Below are 23,685 nucleotides of genomic sequence, written 5' to 3'. Positions count from 1 at the left end.
GCTGTCTCTGAGCTCTTCAGCTCAGAGCAAGCACTGTACCACTTGAGCCACAGTGCCACTTTCTGTTTTCTGGTGGTTTATTGGAGATAGGAGTCTTAGGGACTTTCTTGCCCTGGCTGGCTTTGAACCATGATCCTCAAATCTCAGCCTCCTTGAGTAGCTACTATTGTGCCTATTCCTGGCCAGGAAAGTCTGAATCCCTTTGGATTTTTTTCCATAGCCAAGGAATGGGAGTTATTGGGCCTGGGAACAGCAGTCTGGCCTTTTGCTACTGGAACCTAAGGCCATGGCACACCACACAAGGATGAGGCCCCTCTGAGGCAGACATTTCAGGGCTGGTGTGGGACCTTCTCTTCTTCCGAGGTCCACACAACCCCACTTGTATGAACAGGACTTGCCGCCTGGAGAGCTTGAGACATACACCTTCTGACTCGATATCTGGGGTGAGGCCTAAACTCTTCATCGCTAACAAGCTTCTGATTGATGACAGCAAGTCTGCTAGTCTGTAAATGGGATAACCAAGTCACCCAAGTTTGTTGTTGTTGTTGTCAGTCAAGGGGCTTGAACTCTGGGCTTGGGCACTGTCCCTGCACTCTTCAGCTCAAGGCAAGCGCTCTACTGCCTGAGCCTCAGTGCTACTTCCAGTTTTCTAGTGGTTTATTGGAGATAAGAGTCTCATGGACTTTCCTGCCCAGGCTGGCTTTGAACCATGATCCTCAGATCTCAGCCTCCTTGAGTAACTAGGATTACAGGCGTGAGCCTTCAGTGCCCGGCTGCAAAAATCCTCTTGACATGAGAAAGAAGAGTGACTCTTAGGACCCGGATGTAGCTTAGTAAAGCCCTTGCCTAGTAGGCATAAGGCCCTGCAATCCATCCCTACTCCTGCCTATCTATTTATTTTATTTTATTATTATTAGCATACATTAGTTATACAGAAGGGGATTTCATGGTTACATTTGGACACATGTTTACAATATGTTCCGATCAGCACCCCACCCCCAGCACCCCCTCATCTAGTGTGTTATATATATACATATGGAACAAATTTCATTCTGTCTGGCTTGAGGTCAAAATAATGATCTCTCCCTGTGGTCAGTGACTGCCACTTCTGCATGATGACCACCAGGTGGCAGATTTACACAACCTCATTAATAACTTCCAGCTCCAGAAATCTCCAGCAATTCTCCCAGCTGGCCCAGCCTGCAAATCCAGCAAATTAATCTATGTTGTGATAATGAGCAGAAGGAGTTCATGTTGGGATTGTTTCTAAAACCAGATGGAGAATACCAGCGGGAGAGTTCCAGCATACTACTAAATCACAGGTCACTGAGATGTTTAGAGCAGGTGTACTCTTTCTGTATTCTACAAATGGCATCAATGCAGGGATCCTGGGTCTTATTAACTGTCCCCCATTGACTCCCAACATATAATTAGCATCATCTTTGCAATTCAGATCTACATATTTTCACTTACTGTTAAAGAGCTCAGCATCTCCAGGCCTCAGTTTTCTGGGGGTGAAATGAGAGCAATACTGATTTCATATCATTGTTGGGGGGGGGGAGCTGGATTAGGTGCAATAATTCATGTAAAAAAAAAATCCAAAGATGGGAGTGGCTATGATGGTTAGCATCTTGCACCTTGCCTGCCTCCTTTGGGTCTTCACACCAAATTCTCCTCTTTTTTCTCCAACACCTATCCTAAAACAGAAACCTCAAAAGAAAAGAGGGAGAATGGGGCTGGGAAGGTGGCTCAGTGGTAGAGTGCTTGCCTTGCATGCATGAGGCCCTGGGTTCAATTCCTCAGAGCCACATAAGCAGAAAAAGCTGGAAGTGGCACTGTGGCTCAAGTGGTAGAATGCTAGCCTTGAGCTGAAGAGCTGAAGGGTAGCGCCCAGGCCCAGAGTTCAGGCCCCACTACCGGCCAAAAAAAAAAAAAAGGGAGAGTTTAGATTTCAATATGGTAATAACCATGTCAGTTCTGGGTGCAGTACTTTATAGACCCTATGATCTCTTTCGTTGCAAGGTGGGGACAAATGAGAAACACCAAAGCCTTTGAAGAGCCAGGGGGCACTGGCAGGACTTTGTGTATGGAATTGTGGTTCCCAAACACACTGAAGGGCTTATTTTAATGCACCCCAGTTGCCAGTTGAGTGGATGTGGGGTGGGGCCCAATAATAAACACTGCTGACAGGCCCCTTGGTGATGCCAATGGTGTGGGTACATAGAGCATAGTAAGGTCAGGAGGGGAATAGACGAATCAAGGGTGTGGGTTTGGGGTCAATCTGGACCTCCTTTTCTGGCTTAATGTAGTTAGTGCTAGCTCTGCAATCTTGGATAAATTATCATCCATAAAGAAGTTATTGGGCAAGGGTAACTGGGCTAATATGGTCTGGTATGCTAGATCTCAGACTTAACTGTTCAGGGTAGGAAGCATTGGGATTTATTATTATTGTTATTATAAAATTATTTTGCCAGTCCTGGGGCTTGAACTTAGGGCCTGAGCACGGCCCTGGGCTTTTTGCTCAAGGCTAGCCCTCTACCACTTGAGCCACAGCACCACTTCCGACTTTTTCTGTTTATGTGGTACTGAAGAATCGAACCCAGAGCTTCATGTGAGGCAAGCACTCTACCACTAAGCCATATCCCAGCCCAGCATTGTTTTTTCTTTTTTTAATTAACTAAAAGATTTTGCGCTGGGTGGCTCATGCCTGTAATTATAGCTACTTGGTAAGTTGAGATCTGAGGCTTTGCAGTTTGAAGCCAGCTAGGGTGGACAAATCTGTGAGACTTTTTTTTTTTAAATCTCCAATCAACTAGCAAAAAAAACTGTCTCAAGTGGTAGAGCACCAGCCTTGAGCAAAAAGTTCAGGACAGTGCCCAGGGCCTGAGTCCAAGCCCCAGAACTGGCGTGCACCCCCCCCCCCACCGATGCAACCAGTACTAAGGATTGGTTTAGAGCTATGGTTCCCAAATTTTAGTATGCATGGGAATCACAGATTGCTGGGCTGCACCTCCTCCACCCCCCTTTCTGACATATTAGGTCTACAGTCAAGATAAGAATTGGCATTTCTAGCAAGTGTGCAGGTGCTGCTGGGTTGCGGACACTAGTCCATACCCATCAGTGAGGAACTTTCAGAGCTGGAGTTGTTGAATCTTGGCTTGCTTAGCCCAACCCGTGCATAACAAGGCCTTGTTGCTCTAGCAAACCCACCTGCTGGGAGCAAGGCTGGACCCCGAGGAACAGGCTGTTCTAGAACATGGGAACATAGCATCCAGGGGAAGAGTGGGTCCAAGGCCTGGATAACTCAGAGCCCAGGAACAAGATGCATAGTTGGAAGCCAGGCCTCTGGCTCAATACAAGGAACACGTTTTAACCTTGAGAACTGCCCTGTCTGAAGATGGCATCCGCTTCCTCTTTCAACAGCCGGTTTCCTTCCCTGTGTGTGACCTGAGGCGGGTAGGGGAGAGTAGTCCAGACGAAGTGGGGAGCAGGGCAAACCAGAGATGCGTGAACTGGAAGGAAGATCGCTATGTTCCCTTTGAAATCTGAGTTTACACATGCCCGCTGCCACCCCCATTAATCCAGAAGCTTTGTTTATTTAGGGAGGTGTTGGTCTGGAGCTTTCCCAACGGGCTGGTTTCGGGTGGTTGTTGTTTCTTCCTACCAGAAAGCAGGTTACTTTTCTTGGGCATAGACAGGCAGAGCACTGGATAAAGCCAGCAGGTGGGCAAGGCTTGGGGGTGGGGTGGAGGTGGGGGCGCAGGAGGCGCCAGGGGAGCAGTACCAGAGCCCCTGGACCCTGCCCCGTGTGTGAATGGGGGTGATGCTGGGTGACCCATCCCCGGAGGCCAAACCCCGTCTGTGTCCGACAGAGAGTGGGGAGAATAAGGGAAGAGTCCAGCCCACGCCGCTCTGGCCACATCAGAGCACCAAGAGAACACCACGTCTTTATTACAGGAATTCCTATGAAACCGCTCCAAGGAAAAAACCACAAACCACACACGGGACGGGGGTGGGGGGAGGATAACAAAGCACACGCACACGCACGCGCGCGCGCACACACACACACACACACACACGCACGGACTTGGAGCTGCGGCTTCTCCTGCACGCCAGGGCGCACGCGCTCTGACCACTGCCGGAGGCCCAGACTCCCCCGCCCGGAGCTACAGCTAGCGGCCTGGGGGGCGGGGGAAGGCGGGTCGGGAGGGAAGAGCTCCTAGGCGAGCGATCCAGGAGGGCGGACACCTCCTCTTGGCTGGCGGCTGCGCTCCGGATCCCGCTGCACGCGCCGCCGAACTGCACGCTTCCAAACTTGGTCACTCCGGCCGCGCCGCCCAGCCCAGCTAGGGATTGCGGGGGGAGGGGCAGCTCGGTCCCCCAACCCTACCCCTGAATCCGAGCAGGGATGGGGTAATCTTTTCTCTCAGGCCCCTCTCCAGACTTCCGATCCCCTCCCCCAACCCCCAGTTCCACCGCAGCGGGAGCCTCCTGCTGCCCGATCTGACGGATGGGCGGGAAAAGGCCAGCTCGTTCCCAGGTCCGGGCCCCGGGGCCATGAGCCCCGCCCCCGCCCCTTGGCAGTGGTTGGTGCCGGTTGAGTTCATTTAAGAGTTCATGGAATCAAAGTTTTCCTTTTCAGATCGCCGCCGCCTGGATTCTCCCAGCCAGGCTGGCCACTTCTTCACCTAGGTCCTGCCCCCCCCCACCTTCTGGACGGAGTCACCCCTGAGTCTCCCGCTGTCACACCCCCTTAGGACACAGTCGGACTAGTCCAGCTACCCCAGCTCCTAAGAGCCCCCACTGTATGTAGTGTGTGTGAATCCAGCGCTGCCTTTTGGACTTTGGCCAAACTAAAGACCTTACAAGACTCCTTGGGCTCCAGGGCAGGGGAGAAGGGAGGGAGGGGGGGATCCTCCTCATCCTTGCTTGGTGAAGCGGAGGTTGCCAGGCTGTGCCAGCCCCTAACAAGTAGCTCAATGAGCCAGAGAGGGCAGGCAGCAGATTCCACCTTGTGATGCCCAGGGCTGTCCCTAGCAGAGCAGGGGTTGTGGGGAGGGTCTGTTGCCAGGGGAAAGGCTGGGATGTAGGAGAGCTTGGGAAGAAAAGGAGGAGGAGTACCTCAAGGAATCTGGGAATGGGGTAGATCAGGCAGCCTGTGGCCTGCCAGGAGAGGTGAGGAAGGGGGACAGGAACTCCTCCTTCAGGCCCAAGAGCCTCTGGTAGTGTCATCCTTTGCTTTCCCCAAACTTCAATCTTTGTGCTTCCTGGGATTTTTGTTTTGTTTTTCCTTTAAAGCAGGGAAGGGGTGGTTCCTGTATTTCTGTTCATTGCCCACAGAAAAGCCTGGCTATAAAAGGGGGCTGGTCACTGGCTGCTGCCTTTGGGGCCCCAGGTCCCTCTTCCAATCTCAGGATGGCAACTCCGAAGTTCTGAGTCCCGCAGTAAATGGCAGTGGCTGAGCTGGACTGTGGCCGGAGAGCCCTGGGCCTTCATATGCAAGCACCATCTGTCCGGCTGCAGCTGGGCCCTTCAGCTGGGTGCCGGTGTTGCTGTCTGGCAGCCCTCACCGGGTCAGAACATCTCTGGCGAAGCAGAGCTGCTGACACCTAGGAGGAAGAAAGGACAAGTGTTTAGAAAGAGATTCTTGGTCTTCCTTGATCACTGGTTCCTAGAGAGACAGTTCAAGGCAGAAGCTACCAAACAGTCCCCTCCTTTTCCCAGCTCTAAATCAGTGTAGGAACTCCTTGTTGCCCAGAAACCTGCAGGAACTGACAGGAGATAGGGGGAGGGAGAGATGGGAAGGGTAGGAGGCTTCATAGAAAGGGCTCCCAAGGTGGGACATTTTGTGATAGGCTGGTAGCTTAGATGAGCCACATCAGAGACAGAAGGACAGAGAAGTAAACTGGAGCCAGGATTTGGTGGGACTAGACATCAGGTTGAGGAATTTTTGTAAGACTTTGCTCAAAAGATCCAGTCATCTGGGAACCAAAGACTCATGCCTGTAATCCTATCTACTCAGGAAACAGAGATCTGAAAATCAAGGTGCAAAGCCAGAGTAAGTCCATGAGACTCCTGTCTCTAATTAAACCGCGTGCACGTGCGCGCATACACACACACACACACACACACACACACACACACACACACACACAGAAGCTGGAAGTAGAGTTGTAGCCCAAGTGGCAGAGCATCAGCCTTGATCAAAAAACGCTAAGGGACAGTGCCTATGCCCTGAGTTCAAGCCTTAATGCTGGCAAATAAAAAAAGGGCAGGGGGAGGTGAAGTAACACCAAAGTAGTGTTTGGGCAATGGGATAAACAGAGATAGGGAAGGGACCAGGCTGCCTAGTGGTGATGAATCTGTTGGGGTAATGGTGAAGGAATAGGGAAGAGGAACAGAAAGAGGAATTGGGGAGGAGAGACTGGCTCCACTGAGCTGACATTCAGGACTGAAAAGACAATCATGAAGGCAGGTGGGGATACAGAGCCCATCTGGAGGAGTAACTGCACTGGGGTCTTGGCGTTTGGAGCCAACTGCTCAGAAGAATTGTGATGCTATGACAGAGGGCAGTAGTGTTACCAGAGAGTGGGCAGGAAGAAGCTAGAAGAGGGCCAAGGACTAAGAGTGGAAGGACCAACAGAAGCCAGGGAAGAAGGAAGGAAAGGGCTCCTGAGGTCATAGGAACCAGGGGAAGGCTTTCAGGAAAGAACCAGGGACACTGAATGTGGAAGAGAGTTCCAGAAAACAGGACAGGATACAGTCCTGGAGCTGGCAGATGACCTCCTTGGGTCAGTCCCCTCCTAGATGCTATGCTGCCAGCTTGCTGAGAATGGACGAGGATGCCCCTCTCTTGGTGGGTGCGAAAGGCAACAATAAAGACTCCTGGCTTTTACAGTGGAGGGGAGGAGGAAGTAAACTTGAAGAGCTGTGAAGGATAAAGCTGGAAGACCCTGGAAAGAAAGGAATGATGGACAAGGTTCTGAGATGGGGTGGCTTTGGGGAGAACATTTTTCCCAGGGTACCGGAGGGAAGGAAGAGGGGTAGGAAATAGTAGCAGCATCACATGGGAGTGAGGCTTTCTCTTGGCATCCCAGAGAAGAAAGAAGCAGGGGTACAGTTCTGTGGGTGAGAAATCTAGGAAGAATGGGAGAAAGCTAGAAGTGCCTGGGGAGGGATGGAGTAATGAGCTGGAAGGGAAGCTAGATGCTCATGTGAAGAGTATATTTACTGCTAGGCCCTCTGTGCCCTGATATATCTTGTCTGCACCATGACTGTTCTGATGAGACCAAGGATTTCCACAAAGTCTGAAACAGAGGCTGGAGTAGCTCACACCTGTAATCCTAGCTATTCACAAAGCTGAGCTCTGAGGATTGTGGTTCAAAGCCAGCATGGGAAGGGGAGTCCCTGAGACTCTTATCTCCAATTAACTACCATGCCAGAAGTGGTGCTGTGGCTCAACTGGTAGAGCACTAGCCTTGAGCAAAAGCAAAGAAAGAAAGAAAGTCATGCATGAAAGCTCAGGGACACTACCCAGGCCCTGAGTTCAAGCCCCAGGAACAGGAAAGAAAAAAAAAAAAAAGACTGAAACAAGAACACATTTGCCGTACCACAGCTCAAGAAAGCCTGGTAGATGCTGACTACTGGGACCAGGAGAACAGCTGGAGGTAGGGCAGGGTATCTGGATTCTGGATGAGAAAAAAGGGGCTGGAAGAGGGACAGGGGTGCCTGGGTCCTGGAGGAAGTGTCAGTTCTCCCTATTTCCCCCACCGCATCCCGTTCCTGAGAGTGCACGAGACAGGAGGAAAGGTAAGCCAGTCTTGAAGATTCAGCCAGAAGTAGCTGCTTTGGGAAGGCCCATTTCTAAGTCTGCTGTGGACAATGCCAGATGACCCAACCTAAGTAAGGGACTGGACACTGTTCTGTGTGTGCATGGCCACCTTAATTTTTCTTAAATTGCCCTCTCAGTATGCATTTTGTGTGCAGTGTGTATGTGTGTGTGTGTGTGTGTGTCATGGACTGTTTTCTCAATGGGACTCTAAACTATTCAAGTTTGTTTTCCTCCTTCCAGTCTGTGTCACAGGCAGATGTGATTCTTTTTGTCAAGTGAATAAATAACCAAATAAAATAAATGCCATGCAGAAGCCTATGTTCCCTACCACAACTATAAAGAAAGAGAGTCAGGATCATCACTATCCAGAGCCAACACTACCGGACCCCTGGAAAGGCAAAAAGAGAGAGAGCCAGTCCCCGTGCAGTTGTAGTGCAGGTCTTACCACTACTGTCCTTCCCGAAGGGCCTCCTCCACCTTGGACATCTCTTGCCGCCTTCCTCGGAAGTCTTCATCTGAAAGGCAACCGGGGGTGACCTCATTCCCCATTCTGCAGTGCCTGGCTCAAACACATCTCAACTGGAGCCAGAGAGCTGCCCCAACTTACTCTGCCCCTTTGGGGTACATGCTGATTCCCAGGCAGTGATCATGAGTCTGGGAAGAGAAGTAACAGCACCTAATGCTGGCCTGACTCCTACCAAGGATCTCTGAGGCCTTGCTCAGGCTCTTCCTTCCTGCTTGGGCCTCGTCTCTCACTTATTATATGGGATAGAGATGTTGGGCTTCCAAGACCTTGAGCCCTTGTTTCTGGACATCTCCTGGCCTTTTTTTTTTTTTTCCTCTGGGTCGCGGGGCTTGAACTCTGGACTTGGGTGCTGTCCTTGCGCTCTTCAGCTCAAGGTAAGCGCTCTACTGCTTGAGCCACGGCACCACTTCCGGTTTTCTAGTGGTTTATTGGCGATAAGAGTCTCACGGACTTTCCTGTCCGGGCTGACTTTGAACTGTGATGCTCAGATCTCAGCCTCCTGAGTAGCTAGGATTACAGATGTGAGCCACCAGCACCCGGCTGTCCCCTGGCCTTTCAAGGGAGCTTCGGCATGCAGATCAGGGTTCAGCTGTGAGTGGCCTGTTCTGAAGCGGAGTCTTCTGGCCCCAATGGCCTTTGGCAGGCAGCAGGCGAAAGCTGAAATCCCCTGGATCCTCATACTGAAGCTGCCTACCTTGTGGTTCTCCCTGTGGGAGACCCACCTGTCTGCCCATTGTACCCCCAAGGAATGCTGCCCAGGAATGGTGCCTGGCACTCAGTGCTACAGGTAGAGATCTGAGTGGAAGCAGGGTTGGGCCCTCTTTTAGGAGCTGCAGGAAGGCAGATGTACTATGCCCAAGCAGAGGGGAGTCCATGTTTCTTAGCCCAGCCCTTGATGTACCCCCATGGTTGTGTCTCTTCCTCCCTGACATAAAACTCAGGAGCTCCTCTTTTTGAGGGGAGGGGAAGGGCCACCCATCACAAGCAAGTTGGAGCTCAAAAGCCGCCCCCCCCCACCTCCTCACCACAAGCATGGCCCTCAACGTCATCCAGGAGGTTGGCCGTTGACGCAGCAGCCCCCAGCCTGCCAGGTCGTTCAGGAAAACTGCCCCAGAGATGAATGGACAAGCACGGTGTCCATTCTATGCCACGGCCTGCCCTACAGCTGTTCCCAATCCCCCAAGGTCACAGGTTTCTTCCATATCTCCTATTCCCCAGCACCCCAACACTGTCCTCACCAGGCTCCTTTCTCAGAAGCAGCTGCACACCCAGGCCCTGACTTCCTCACTTTCCTCCCACAACTAGTAATAAAATCTCCCTACTCCCCTTTGCCCATTCAGCTTTTAACATCGGGCACTGCTGGACAGGCATGGGTAGTTTGTACATCCATATGGAAAGGTATTATTCGCAAGGAACTGGGAGTGAAAAGGTGGGTCTCTGGAGAAGAGTTTGCAGAAGACCAACACATGGACCATTTCCATGAAAGGAAATAGGGAACGGTTTGCTGACCGCAATGGAAGGACCAATTTTTCTCCCAAGATGCAGTTTATCCAAAACCCAAAGAAGAAAAAAGAAAAAAAAAACTATAGAAAGGACAATTTCATTGTCTGCTCCCCACACCTGAACCCAAGTGCTCTGGGAGGGGGCAGGCTGGAAGAGTAGGCCCAGAGAACAGAGTGGAGGCATCAGTGCTGGTTTCCTCTTGCTGAAGACATAGCCTCCATGGGTCCAGCGGGGGCAACCACCACCCCGCCCGGAGCCAGGCAGAAGGAAGGATACAACGGATGCTTTGGCAAGTGTCTCCTCTTTGACTTCCTCATTTTGGTCTTCTCCGAGAAGGCCCGGGCCAATTCAAACAGCTTCCTCCGGGTGGCTGGAGCAGAGAGACCTGTGAGCCTTTCATTCTCTTGGCAGCCAGAGCACCAGATGGCCTCCCTCCAGGTCTGACAGAGACCGGGGCAGCTCCAGGCCCCTGGGGTAGGAGCTGAGGCAAGAGAGGTGACAGCAATCACAGACAAGGGGCACCACCTCCCAACCTCGGGGAACAAGGCTGCGATTCCAGGTCGGCCTGCAGGGGCAGCACAGGCCACCACAAGCCAGGTCCAGGGTTTGTCAGCAGCCCAAGATCCGGGTATTCCTTCACCAGTGGCGACAGCCAGCCACACGTCTTGCATTGCTTTCCACCCAAACCTCTTCCTGCCCCTCCCCTGGCAGAGCTGTTCCTGGGATTTCCATGACTAATCCGCCAGTTTCCCAGAAATGGAGCCTCAAAGGGTAGCAGCCTTATTCACACTGGCTGTAGGGCTGGGGGTGATGCAAGGGGAAGGGAGGGGGCTTTCAAGACGGGCAGGACTGTAGGTCCTCCCCAGACTCCCGCCAAGCCCTCAAGCCACAGACAATGTGCACACGGATGTCAAGACAAAAGGATGCCCACACATTATTTCTCTGCAGACAGCTGGCTCAAGAGGATTTAAACTCAATTTGTGTCTACAGAAACGTGAGGCAGGAAGGCTGAGGGAGCCAAGCCTGTGATTAAAATGTCATTCCCATTTGCCAAGAGTCAGGGGCATTAAAAATTCAGGGTGGGGGAGAGGTTCCTTTCCTCCCATGAGGCCACAGGGCCTGCCTCATTAGCCCTGGGAAGAGGAGGGAACGTAAGCTGGACTCACATTTTCCCATATGTTTCAACTTGTCCCTGAATAAGGCATCTTCAGACACAGCAGGGTTGGGATCACTGGTTCCTGGAAAGAGGAGGTACCTGCTGAGGGATGGAGCCCTTTGGGTCTCAGGTACTGCGATGAAGGGAAGGGCAAGCAGCTACCTTGATGAGGTGGGGCAGGGGGAGAGGGGGGAATTCTTGCGCTCCATAGTGGCTGTTCTCAGCCTGTCTTTCCATTTGAGCAAGAGGATAAGGCTTCTGACAGGTGTTGGTGGCTCATACCTGTAATCCTAGCTACTCAAGAAGCCAAGATCTGAGGATGGTAGTTCGAAGCCAGCCAGGGCAAAAAGACATACAAAAAGAGTGCAGGCCTCTTTCCCAGATGGAGGGGTTCTAGAAATACTTCTCCCCCCCACCCTTGCAAGCTATGTTGTTCTCCTCTGTGAAAATGTTGACTGTCTTAAGAGTGGAGAGCTGGCTGGCAGGGAATACCAACCAGCCACTTCTCTGGCCAATTCTACTTTCTGTGAAGTCATGCGAACAGTTTGAAATGAGTGGTGGCCTGGGTATTTACATGATGGAAGTCACCAGACACCACAAACCTGCCTCCCTCCGCACCCACAGCAGGTTAGCCAATTCGCTAGCACAGCTGTCCCGGCATCCTGATACGCATGAGTCAAAGCAGGAACAAGGCAGAGCAAGAAATACCAAGGAGATCCCCTTCATCCTTCCATGGCTACCATCTGTCCCGCCCAGCCTAGACAATGAGAAGGAATGAGAATGGGGCTATGGCAAGCATCAGGCCCAGCCTCTGGACTCCCTCAGCACAGAACTGCTTGCATTTCTTACTGCCCTTCTAAAGCCACCACTCCCCACCCGGCACCTTGGCTAATCCCAAGTCACCTTGCCTGCTAAGTCCCCTTTGAGTCATTCTGATCCATCTCAGCAGCCCTGGTGTCTGGTTAATTCGGGATCAAGGACAAGAGGCTCTGTGGAAACTCCCAGATGCACATCTGGTAAAGACTAAGCTCCCAGCCTCTTGCTTACAAATCAGTTCTGTGGGATTTGCTCTGTCCAAGCCGGGATCAGTGGGCTCTCCATCCTTCTGCCCCTCCATGCCCCACTCCACTGCCTGAGGGAGGGGTGGTTCCAGACAAAGCTGCTGAGTCTCTTGGAGGAGGTGGGTGGAGAGTGCAGTGACTAAGAGCCATTTGGCCCACACAGGTGGCAGAGTCCAGCCCCAGCTCAACTCTCTGGTCCATGAATCCCACTAGTACTCCTGCCTAGCCCTTGGCCCATCTCAGCCATTAAGACTTCTGAGACAAAGGGCCTGGCTGGCTCTCTTGAACTCAGTGCTCCAAATTCCTTTTGCTTCAACATCTAGGGCAGGGCTTGGTCCATGGCAGATATTCCCCAGTTACTTAAGAGATAAACAATTGAACCCTTTCCAGATTAATCCTACCCTCCTCCTGTCCATGCATTTGCTCAGTTAACACGTGTCTTGCTGGCTTTGCTGGTTTGCTTTTCCCTATCTTCATATAAGACGGCGAGCTCCTTGAGCATACAGATCAAGGATCGCAAGTCCCCATTTGCTTCCAAGTGACATTTTATGGTTCGATGCAGCCTCCCCCCACCATCTTTCCCTCTCCACTCCCCGCAGAGGTGTAGTTCAGCCAGCCTGTGTTAACCCCCAGCTGTGGCATTAGCAAGAACCCCAGATAGCTTACTCCATAGGAAATGTCCCCTTCCAGCCTGCTGTACCATCTCAGGCCCCTACCCACCATCTGTTTATTCACTCTACCCCTAACTCCATGTGTGCAAAGTAAAGCTGGGGTGTGAGTTCCTCACTTTCTCCAGGGTTCTCTGGTGGGAAAGCAAAGTTACCTTGGACCGAAGAGGGAAAGCCAAAGTCATTTCCGACAGCCACACTGCTAGATTTGGATTTCTGGGACTCATACTTCAAGCGATCTGGAAAAGGAACATGTTCCTTCTGTCAGAGAAGTAAGCTCCAGGGCTCCCAGGAAGTATGCTGCAGATTGCCAGAAGCCTGAACCCCTAGAATCTCACACAATTGCACACAAGACACTACCAGCTCTTGAAGAACCAGTGAAAATGAAAACGACTGCCTGGTTCTAACATTCTGGAATGTTCAAATGGCAGGTAGAAGTTCCCAGAGAGACTGTGGAGATCAGCAACTCTAGAAAGACTAACACCTCTGTTGCAGTGTGGGACCAACCTGAACGTCCCCTCCCTCTAGTCCAGCACCCTCGCAGAACAGCTTGTTCCTCCATGACAAACACACAATAGTCTCAATCTCTCTGACTTGCACAAGGTACTCTCCACACCCTTTCTCCATACCCTACCCTAAACACCCTTCCTCCTGAAGAGGAAAGACAGCTAGGCTGGAAAGCAGGGCATCCCATTCTGCCTTCCACTCTGGCAGTTACCATTCTTTCTGCCCTATGGCTGAAGCTGTGCTCTTATCCCTGTAGCCCTGGGCAAAGACCAGTGCTGAACACAGAGCAGTCGTATAGGGGTAAAGGAAAGGCCTCAGTGGGTACACCATCCTCCCTCTCCCTCTCTGAGTCCCAAGGTGTTTCTTACCCTGTTGACAGAATTTTGGTGTCCTCTGATAGAAAGTATGGTGTGGACCATACTTTCAGCAGGACAGAAAGGACCTGGCACCTTGGTCTCCAACACAACCTGAACTCTAAGGCTAAGTCTTATATCACTTCCTTCTTCAGCCATGGGGCAGCAGCCACAGGGCCCATTTGGTACCCACCTCTCTCCAGTGCAAGGAGGAAGTCCCGGTTGCGCTGTAGTTCCTTCATGAACTCCTCATTCTGCAGGAAAAGCGCAATCCTCTCGTCCTCCAAGTACTGCTTCCAGCGGCTGTCCTGGTCGCTAGCCATCGGCGCAGGGACAGGAGGTATGCTTCCCTCTCCACTCACAGGGTTACCCTGAAGAGGAAGCAAGCATGCTGCCCAATGCCTACTCATTTGTCCTGGGACTTGAACTCAAGGCCTAGGTGTTGTCCCTTCACTTTTTGCTGGTTAATTGGAGATCAAGAGTCTGGCTTTGAACTGCAATCCTTGGATCTCAGCTTCCTGAGTAGCTGGGATTATAGGCATGAACCTCCAGCACCTAGCTGAATGCCGACTCTTGATGGCACACTGCGTACTAACATCTATGCACATGTACGCATACACATAACCTTCCCCAGATTCCTCCAGCCCCACCCTGAGGTGCACACCCCTCCAGTGGGATGCACTTGTCAGCCCAAATCCCTAACAGGTCAGAATCTTCTCTGCAGCAGCAAGGGCTTAACATCTATTTTTCCTCTTGACCTCAGATTACCTCATTTTTTTCATCTATATCCTCAACAGTTCTGAAGAGACTTACAAAGTGCTCAAACTCCTATCTCTCCCTGAATCAGCAACCTCACATGAGACACATATACTTCACAGGACCATCTTGGGACATGCCAGCATCTGGAGAGAGGCTGCCTCTGGCCCTTTCCCAAGGAAGAGAAAAGAAGTGCCCTGGCTCTCTGCTCTTAGCTACCCCATACCCGCTCCCTCCAGCCCAAGGTGATGGCCTTAGCCAGTCTCCAGCCATCACTTTCCCTGAATCAAACAGGAAGCCACCAGGCCCAGACAGGAAGTGAGGCTTTTGGTTCAATGCCCCTTTTCTACAAACCCAGAGCAACAGAAATAGCTCAACCAGAGCTTAAAAATCAGGAAGCAAAACTGAATCAAACCAATCGTGTGGGCAAAGAGAGATGCTGGACAGGCAGGTAGGCCTGGAGGGTGGGGAGCAGTTACCTGCATGCTGTCTAGCTGCTGGGGCAGAATACGCAGGAAGTCATCAGGGAGCTTGCCCAGTAGCGGTGGGTTCCAGTTCCGGTAGCGCCTCTGACTTGCAGGGGGTCCTGAGCTCAGAACATCAATCCTGGGGAAGGGGGTGATAAGGGGAAGTCATCTCAACTACAGGCCTGGTGGCCCATGACACCAGCTCACAGCCCTCTCTCATCATCACAGGCTCTTTTCAATAAGCCTTGGCTTTGGGCTGACAGTCATTGTTCTCCCTCCTAGGTCTCTAGATCTCACTGTACTGATGTTGATGTCCTGGATTTACACACAGGGGGTCATGAATGTCCTATGCAGATGGCATGGGTCATATCCTTCTGTGCTTATGTCTCTAGCCCCTAGCACACATCAAGCTCGTGGCTGAGTAACAGGTGTGGTCCAAGGAATAAACACAGAAACCCCAGCCTGATGTATGGGAAGGGAAGAAAACAAGACCTCTAGAGAACAGAGCAGATCTGAGCTCTCATTCTGCCTTAACCATAACCAACAAGTGGGCTTAGGAAGACCCTGTTTATCTCTTGGACTCAGTTTCATCCTCTAGAACTTGTTGCTTCCCTGCCAAGAAGGAGGGGGCCCTCCTAAGCTGCATCTTGCACAGCCTTCTCTTAGCACTTATTGGCTGATTATCCACCTCATGTGTGTGTGTGTGTGTGTGTGTAATGTGTATGTGTGTGCACGTGTGCTGCCTGTGTGCTTGCACACAACAGTACTGAAACTTGAACTCAGGGCCTGGACACTCTTCATTAGCTCTTTTGATCAAGGCTGGTGCTCTACCACAGCTCCATTTCTGCCTTTTTCATGGTTAATTATAGCTAAGAGTCTCACAAACTTTCCTGTCCCTGCTGGCTTTGAACCACGAGTCTCAATTCTTAGCTTCCTGAATAGCTAGGATTACAGGCCTGAGTCACTTATGCCCAGCTGGAAAGCTTTTTTTTTTGCCAGTTGTGGGGGCTGAACTCTGGGCCTGGGTGCTGTCGCTCAGCTCTTCAGCTGGCACTGTACCACTTGAGCCACGGTGCCACTTCTGGCTTTTTCTGCTTATGTGGTGCTGAGGAATGGAACCCAGGGCCTCAGGCATGCAAGGCACTCTACCACTGAGCCACCTTCACAGCCCCCCCCTTTTTTTAAACCAGTCCTGGGGCTTGAACTCTGGGCCTGGGGGCACTGTTCCGGAGCTTCTTTTGCTCAAGGTTAGCACTCTACCACTTGAGCCACAGCGCCACTTCCAGCTTTTTCTTTTTTTTTTTGGTTGGTCGTGGGGCTTGAACTCTTCCTTCCAGCTTTTTCTATGTATGTGGTACTAAGGAATCGAACCCAGGACTTCATGAATGCAAGTCAAGCACTCTACCACTAAGCCACATTCCCAGCCCCAGCTCTTTTTTCTTTTTTTTGAGGGGTGCTCAGGACCCACTCTTCCCAGGCAAGGTATATGACAAGGACCTGGGCCAGGACAGAGGCTCATCCTCAAAAGCTGGGGGAGGGGGTGATGATGAGGCCAGCCTGCAGCTGCCCTGACCCCCCAGGCTCCTGCCCTGGCCCAGGCCTGAGGGCAGCTGGAGCCAGGCCAGAATCTCCCCCACAGTAACTCGGCAGCCTGCAGCGTGGCAACCGCAGGCCACGCGTCCTGCTGAATCAGGGAAATGACACACTGAGAAGGCAGCCGGGCTGGGGGCAGTGGGGGCTGCTCTCTCAGGCAAAGTCTGGCTTTGATTTGGCCTCCCCAGCTCCAGGAATCCCGCCCGCCCCCTGGCTGGAGAGAAGCTTTTCCCCAGCTGCCTCCCAATGTGGAAATAACTTCCTTTTTCTATTTTGGGTTGGTTAGCTGGGTGGAGGAGAGGGGAGGGTGGGGGTAGCAGCAGACGGATAACCAGCTGCTAAGTGCTTGCTGCTTAGGGCCTGGAGCCAAGGGAACCCCTCAAGCTCGGCCCACCCTCTGGCTACAATACAGACAAGAAGGCAGCTGAGGACTCCCAATCCTGAGCCACCTCTGCCCCTAAGGAGGCTTCTTTTCCTGCCAAGGCCTGGGGGGGGGGTGGGTGCTGGAAGGGGGGGTCGAGGGGAGGGTGTCTGGCATTTCTCAGGGCCCAGAAGATCACCTTCCAGGCACAGGGAGCAGAAATCCTCTCCAGGGTCATTACCCTTCCTTAGGCCCCAGGGTAGTCATCTGGGACACAGTGCCAACCCACAACATCTTACAGAGAGGGAGCGCAGGGTTAGGTTGAACCTGGACCCTCTCTAAGTCACTTTGTTACTGAGAGGCCCAGATGGGTGGGATAAGGTTGGAAGAGGCCCTGTGGTCTACCGGAGTCTCCCCTGCTAGCTACTGAGCTCTGGTCCTTGGAGGAAAGACAGGAGGCCCAGCCCCCTCCGGGCCTGGCCCTGGCAGAGATGAGGTCACCCACAGCTGCTGGAGCAGGAAGGGGTGTGGGGCAACCAAGCCCAGGCAGCCCAGGCAACTTCACTGTGGTCAGAAAGGAATGTCAGAAATGAGCTGAGAGGCAGGGGAAACACACACACACACACACACACACACACACACACACACACACACACTAACAACAAAAACTTCCAAGGCTGTAATTTCAATGGAAAAACAGCAGGCGGCCTATGGCCTATTGCCTCTCAACTTCAGAGACTCAGACAGATGGAGGAATGTCAGGGTGGGGGAATGAAGGAGGCTGAGGCAGGGGAGGATTCCCCCTCCCCCCAAAAAAAACTTAGGGCCTCAAATGACAGACATACAAGCACCTTTGGAAGTGTGCAGAGAGAATGTCAGACCTGACTGGGAAACATTTCAGAGACAGTTAGGACTGAGTGAGATCCACATGAGCCAGGCCTTGTCCCAGGCCTGCAGATGGATCATCCAGGGGAAAACTGCCCACAGAGATCCTGGCATGCCAGGCCCGCTCCTGTGGCACGCTCCTACCTCTAAAACTTAGCCCCGTGCCAGGCTCTGACACACATTCCAGTGACCAGATGACAGAAAGGGGACCAGACATGTTGTTCCCCTTCAAATCTGACCACGATCCAAGGCCCAGATTCCTAAAACTACATGACCACGCCACTTTTCAGCTCACACAGCCCCTTCAGCAGTTTCTGTAGCTATGGGGTAAGATGGAAGCTTCTGGGAGGCCAAGTGACCCCAATAATCTCCAGCCACTCCAGACTCATTGAGCTGTTTCATACTTCCAGAAGCTCCCCAGGAAGTTTCCTCTTTCTTGTTGCCAGTCCTTTGCCTGGAACACCTCAGGCTCATGCTAACATGTGTGGTTTCAAGTCACAGCTTGGATAGTTAGTCATCTTCTCTGCCTCTGTGTCTTTGGCTCCCCTCGTTCTGATCTCCATGGACAAGAGAACCAGACAGTGTAGCTCATCTCTGCATCGCACACAGGGCTGAGCATCTGTGTGTTCCAGGGGACTCAATAAAGGCTGGAAGTGAATGCCTCTATGCACAGGCTGAGTAAGGCCCTGGAGCTGACCCAGGGGGAGACCTAGCCTTGCAGGGACATGGCTCCCCTGACCAAGGGGCAAGGCTCTCCCTCTGGTGAATGCTGGACTCTGAGGAAGCCTTGCCACTGGTCTCCATATTCAGGGTCAGAGCTGAAGCTGAAGGCCAGCCAACTAGTGCAGCTGGGGGGGCAGGAAGAGCAATAAACCACTGATTATAACCACTGATTATAGGTCTGCTCTGTTCCTGGTACTGCACTAAGTGTTTCAAATGCCAAATCATATCCAGTCCTCAGAACAGTGCTAAAATGCAAATTAGGAATCCCATTTCAACTGGGTGCTTAGTGACTCATGCCTATAATCCTGGCTTCCCAGGAGGCTGAGATCTGAGGATCATAGTTCAAAGCCAGCCCAGGCAAGAAAGTCCATGAGATTCTTATCTCCAAGTGACACTGTGGTTGAAAGTGGTAGAGCCACAGCCTTGAGCCAAAAGACCTCATAGACAGTGCCCAGACCCCAAGTTAAAGCCCCACAACTGACCCCCCTCCCCTTCAAAAATCCTATTTCACAGATGAGACAAATGAAGCTCAGCGAGATTAAGGAATAAACCAGAGGCCACATAGCAGAGACACCCAATAAATCAGAAATTTAGCTGATGAAAAGGGGTGGGGAAAGCAGTCTGCCTCTCTCTGACTCTACAAGTGAGTCTAGTTTTCTGCAGTGTGTCCACTCCCAAATCAGCAAAGCCTTAATTTCCTGGGTTAGACCCCTGCACCTCAGTCAAGGGCAACAATGTGGCTGAAGCCCACAAGGTCTAAATAAAAGTCTCTCAAGTCTTAACCTGGTGCTGTTTGCCTTGTTTCCAGTGGGGCTCCCTCAGTGGGCTGTACTAACCCTTCCTCACAGCCCCATGCTAGGTCCAGTGGGCTGAACGCCACACTGCTCAGAGCAGGGGAGGAAGGACGTGACCCAGACCCATAGGATATCTGCACTGCCATTCCCTCTTGCCATACTCTCAGTTCTCCCTTCTGAAAAGCAGGCAGAACCACTCTACCTAACAAGCTAATAGTCTCTGAACACTTATATAAATGCATGTTGGGAAGAGAAAGATAGGGAAGGAGGGAGGGAATGAGGAAGGGGAGGAGAAGGAGAAAAAGGAGGGAGGGAGAGAAGAAGGAAGGAAGGGAGGGAGAGAGGGAGGGAAGGAAAAAAAGGAAGGAAGGAAGGAAGGAAGGAAGGAAGGAAGGAAGGAAGGTAGGAAGGAAGGAAGGAAGGAAGGAAGCAAGTAGGTAGGTAAAAGAAAACCTGGGCTCTGTGACCCACCCATTCCATGCTACATGTCCTGTCAGGTCCTGTCCAGCCCCACCCTACTGACCCCTATTTCCCACCCCAGCACAATCTGTATCCCTATACCATTCCTGATCTTTTTTTCTTTTCTTTTCTTTCTTCTTTTCCTTCTTCCTTTCTTTTGGTGGTACTGGGGCTTGAACTCAGGGTCTAGAGTCTAACACTTGAGCCATATCCCTCGACTTTTTGTTCTGTTTGTACTGGGGCTTGAACTCAGGGCCTGGGTACTTTCCCTTAGCTTTTAGGCTCAGGGCTGGCACTCTACCACTGCAGCTAGAGCTCCATTTCTGGTTTTGTAGTGGTTAATTGGAGATAAGAGTCTCATGGTCTTTCTTGCTTGGGTTGGCTTCAAGCTGTGATCCTCAGATCTCAGCCTCCTCAGTAGCTAGGGTTACAGGTGGGAGCCACTAGCACCTGGTTGTATTTTGTTTTTGACATAGCATCTCACTAACTTTGTCTGGGCTGGCCTCAACATCAAGATCTAGCAGCACATCATAACATGGATTCTGGAAAACAAGCAGCTCTCTCAGCTCTAGGACCTGGTTGACAGCCAGTTTTATTTTCAGCTTCCAAATGACAGAGTCCCTAAGGAACTTCACAGTCCACTCTCCTGCCTCCTGTGACCAAACTATCCCAAGAAAAGAGAGACCTTCTCCCGTTACACAGGAATCCTCCCAACAAAGCTGAGTGTGATAGTGCACACTTGTAATCTCAGATGTGTAAGCTACACAGAGGGTGGTAGAACAGCAAAAGTGAGTCCCTATCTAAAACCAAAATGAAAGCAAAAAGGTGTTGAGGAGGGGTGGCTCAAGTGGTAGAGCACTTGCTTAGCAAACAAGAGGCACTGAATTCAAATCCTAGTACTGCCCGCCCCCTCCCAAGTACCCTTACATCTCTACTCCAGCAATGACAAATAGATGGTCATTCCATCCATTTGTGTAGCCATCTGTTTGAGATTCCCATCTGGACTCACCAGGAAGGAGCACAGTGATTAATTAGTAAAAGTTCCCATGGGGCTGAAGAGGGGAAATGTCAGCACACATCCCATGTGTTGGTCCTTCTTACTCCAGCCTCTCCCTGGACTCAGCTCCCAGAAGGCAGAGGCTGGGCCAACCTTCACTGGGTCCAATTTAGCATGGGACATACTAACTAGCCCAGAGGAGGAATTGCATAACTCCTCGCTCTCACAATCCCTATACGCTGTAAGATCTTATCATCTAGCTAAACTGTTTCTTGCTACGGGAGACACCTGTTTTACTGAGATGTCCATCTAAATTTCACCCCGTGTTGGCACACAAGCGACCTTCTGGTCTGTTTCCCGCTCTTCTGCACTGAGACGAGACGAGATGAGTTCTCACCGAGGAGGTGGGGTTGGGGGAGCCAGCGGGTAAGGCCTGTCGAACATGTGCATGTGGTAGGCAGGCGGAGAGTACACAGGCGGCGGCTCTTCGTCAGAGCTATCGGGCTCCAGAGTCCTTTCCAAGATCTAAAGCAAAGACAATCAAAAAAGAAATATTATAATCCATCCTTACATGTAAATGGCATCCAGACAAAACCAAGTACGGTTCCTTATAAGGAACCCTGTGCGTCGCTGAGGGAGTGTAAATTGATACAACGGCTTCTTTGGAAAAGTGGCCTTTATCTACGAACTCTACCTCAGCCCCACAAATCCAGTGGACTCAGCAGAAAGAAAAGCACACATCTCCACAGGAATGTTCATGACAGAATTAAGCATCCAAGGAAGGTTCAGGAACAGGCCAAACACTGCCAGGTGCCAATGGCTCATACCTGTAATCTTAGCTACTCAGGTGGCTGAAATCTGAGGATCATGGATCAAAGCCAGGCCGAACTGGAAAGTCTATGAGATCTTATCTGCAGTTAACCAACAACAACAAAAAACCAGAAGAGGAGTTGTGGCTCAAGTGATAGAGCACTAAGCCTTGAGTGAGAAAGCAAAGGGACAGTGCTCAGGCCCTGAGGGTCCTGTACTGGTGTACACACACACACACACACACACACACACACACACACACACACACACACACGAACAGGCATAACACAGAGATGAGAAGCAGAGCAGTGTGAACTCTGGGATGGATAAGGAAAGGAAGGAACTCGTTCTGCTGAGGATGGTTCTTCATCTGACAACAAAGTGCAGATACACTGTGTGATGTTCACTGCTGGGCTACACAGCTGTGATTTGTGTTCTTTTCCTTTTTATTTATTTTTGCTGGTGCTGGGGCTTGGACTCAGGGCCCAGGTGCTATCCCTGAGCCTCTTTGTGCTCTACCACTTTAGCCATGGTGCCACTTCCAGCTTTTTTTGAGTAGTTTATTGGAGATAAGAGTCTCATGGGCTTTCTTTCCCAGACTGTCTTTGAATGATGATTCTTTTTTTGTTTGTTTGTTTGGTCAGTCGTGGGGCTTGAACTCTCTGGGCTTGGGTGCTATCCCTGCGCTCTTCAGCTCAAGGTGAGCGCTCTACCGCTTGAGCCACAGCGCCACTTCCAATTTTCTAGTGGTTTCTTGGAGATAAGAGTCTCACAGACTTTCCTGCCTGGGCTGGCTTTGAACAGCGATCCTCAGATCTCAGCCTCCTGAATAGCTAGGTCATGAGCCACCAGCGCCTGGCTGAGTGACGATTCTTGTTACCCACATTGCTGTCTATTATCTTAACCTCCAACAGCTTGGCAAGGGAAGACTTGGATCATCACACCCATTTTGCAGGTGAGGAAACTGAGGTCCAAGTTAATAAAGCAATAGCAAAAGTCACCCACTGGTATTAGATCTGAGACTTCCATTTGGACTCTGGTCTTCACAGCCAGGTCTCACCCTCAGGTGCAATGCCTGACCAATCATATTACACAGAGCCTACTCGCCCTTCTGGACTCTTCACTCAGGGGCCAGAAAGAAGGGCAAAGCTTGGGTTTCTGCCACTTGGGTTGACTTAGACCCTTCTTCAGAAGCATCTGGGACAAGAGACCCCTCCATACACACCATGGTCTCCTGTTCCTCCCTGTTCCTCCTCATGGCTCTACTTCCCCACCATGGCTCTATTCTCATCTCCCCCAAGTCTGAAGAACAGGGCAAGGTTCAGAGGCTGTGTGAACCAGCCTCACATTTAACTCCAAGTGAGTTTGTAGAAGTTGCTGCTAAAGCTGCCTCTGCAAGTCTGGGCTGGGCTGCGCTGGCACGTCTCCGCTCTGGACCAGCCATGCCTGGCACACAGTGCCTCCAGGAACACCCCAGGGGTAAGCATGCACAAATGAGCACACGCATGCGCACACCACAGTGCTCTGTGCACACGCAGCCAACCCGACCCAAGGAGGCCTCCTGCTCTGGAATGCGCTAACGTTCTTTCCTCTGAGGTGGAAAGTATTTAAACAGATGCTTCTGCAAGGAAGGAAGAATGTCACTGCTTTGGGGGCTGCTGCTCTGTTTACCCTGTGTTTCCACAAGAAGGAGGCGGCGGTGTGGGGGGGGGGAGGGGACTGTAAGTGCTGTTCCTGCTGGATGGCAGATTCCTCATGATTCCTGAATCCTAGCATAGGGCAGCAGTTCAGTAAGAACCGGTTCCCACAGGGGAACCGGCTACCCCGCTGTCACCCCATTCCTGAAGGAAGGGGTTCCAGGCTGGGGCTGGTCTAGTTGCATGGGAAGGAGAGCTCTGGGGGAACTATTCCCAGAGGAAGCTTGCTGGGGGTTTCCTGTGACTATCAGCCTGCAGCATCAGCCCCCACAAACCCACTCCCTCCACAGCACAGCCATGGAAGCAGCAGCGCCTGCAGAGAGGAATGGCTCCAGAAAGGCAGATTTCCCAGGCCCAGATATCTGGCTTCTCACATGCTTTATGAAGCCCCCAGCAGCAGTTGCTAGTGGCTCGAGCCATCAGGATGAATCCTGGCTACTCAAGAGGCTGAGATTAGAGGATCGTGGTTCAAAGCCAGCCTGGGCAGCCAAGTCTGTGAGACTTTTCCTTTTTTTTTTTTTTTTTGCCGGTTGTGGGG

At 51.6% G+C, this 23,685-nt stretch overlaps 1 protein-coding gene across 1 annotated transcript in view; it reads right to left on the bottom strand.

The window, feature by feature from the left end:
* Nucleotides 1–3,962: 3,962 nt before the first annotated feature.
* The window catches only part of Cuedc1 (CUE domain containing 1), a 22,149-nt gene continuing 2,426 nt past the window's right edge, over nucleotides 3,963–23,685 (bottom strand). Inside the window, exons 2-10 of the mRNA XM_013037708.1 lie at nucleotides 21,038–21,165; nucleotides 14,841–14,967; nucleotides 13,799–13,976; nucleotides 12,901–12,984; nucleotides 11,027–11,098; nucleotides 10,137–10,230; nucleotides 9,383–9,441; nucleotides 8,277–8,346; nucleotides 3,963–5,609 (exon numbers count right to left, since the gene is read on the bottom strand). Coding sequence (XP_012893162.1) covers nucleotides 8,279–8,346; nucleotides 9,383–9,441; nucleotides 10,137–10,230; nucleotides 11,027–11,098; nucleotides 12,901–12,984; nucleotides 13,799–13,976; nucleotides 14,841–14,967; nucleotides 21,038–21,165 — 810 coding nt within the window. The 3' untranslated portion in view covers nucleotides 3,963–5,609; nucleotides 8,277–8,278. The remainder of the gene's footprint in view (nucleotides 5,610–8,276; nucleotides 8,347–9,382; nucleotides 9,442–10,136; nucleotides 10,231–11,026; nucleotides 11,099–12,900; nucleotides 12,985–13,798; nucleotides 13,977–14,840; nucleotides 14,968–21,037; nucleotides 21,166–23,685) is intronic.

The sequence above is a fragment of the Dipodomys ordii genome, unplaced genomic scaffold (assembly GCF_000151885.1).
Source record: "Dipodomys ordii isolate 6190 unplaced genomic scaffold, Dord_2.0 Scaffold7, whole genome shotgun sequence".
NCBI classification, from domain to species: Eukaryota; Metazoa; Chordata; class Mammalia; order Rodentia; family Heteromyidae; genus Dipodomys; species Dipodomys ordii.
This window is presented reverse-complemented; position numbering and strand designations above follow the sequence as displayed.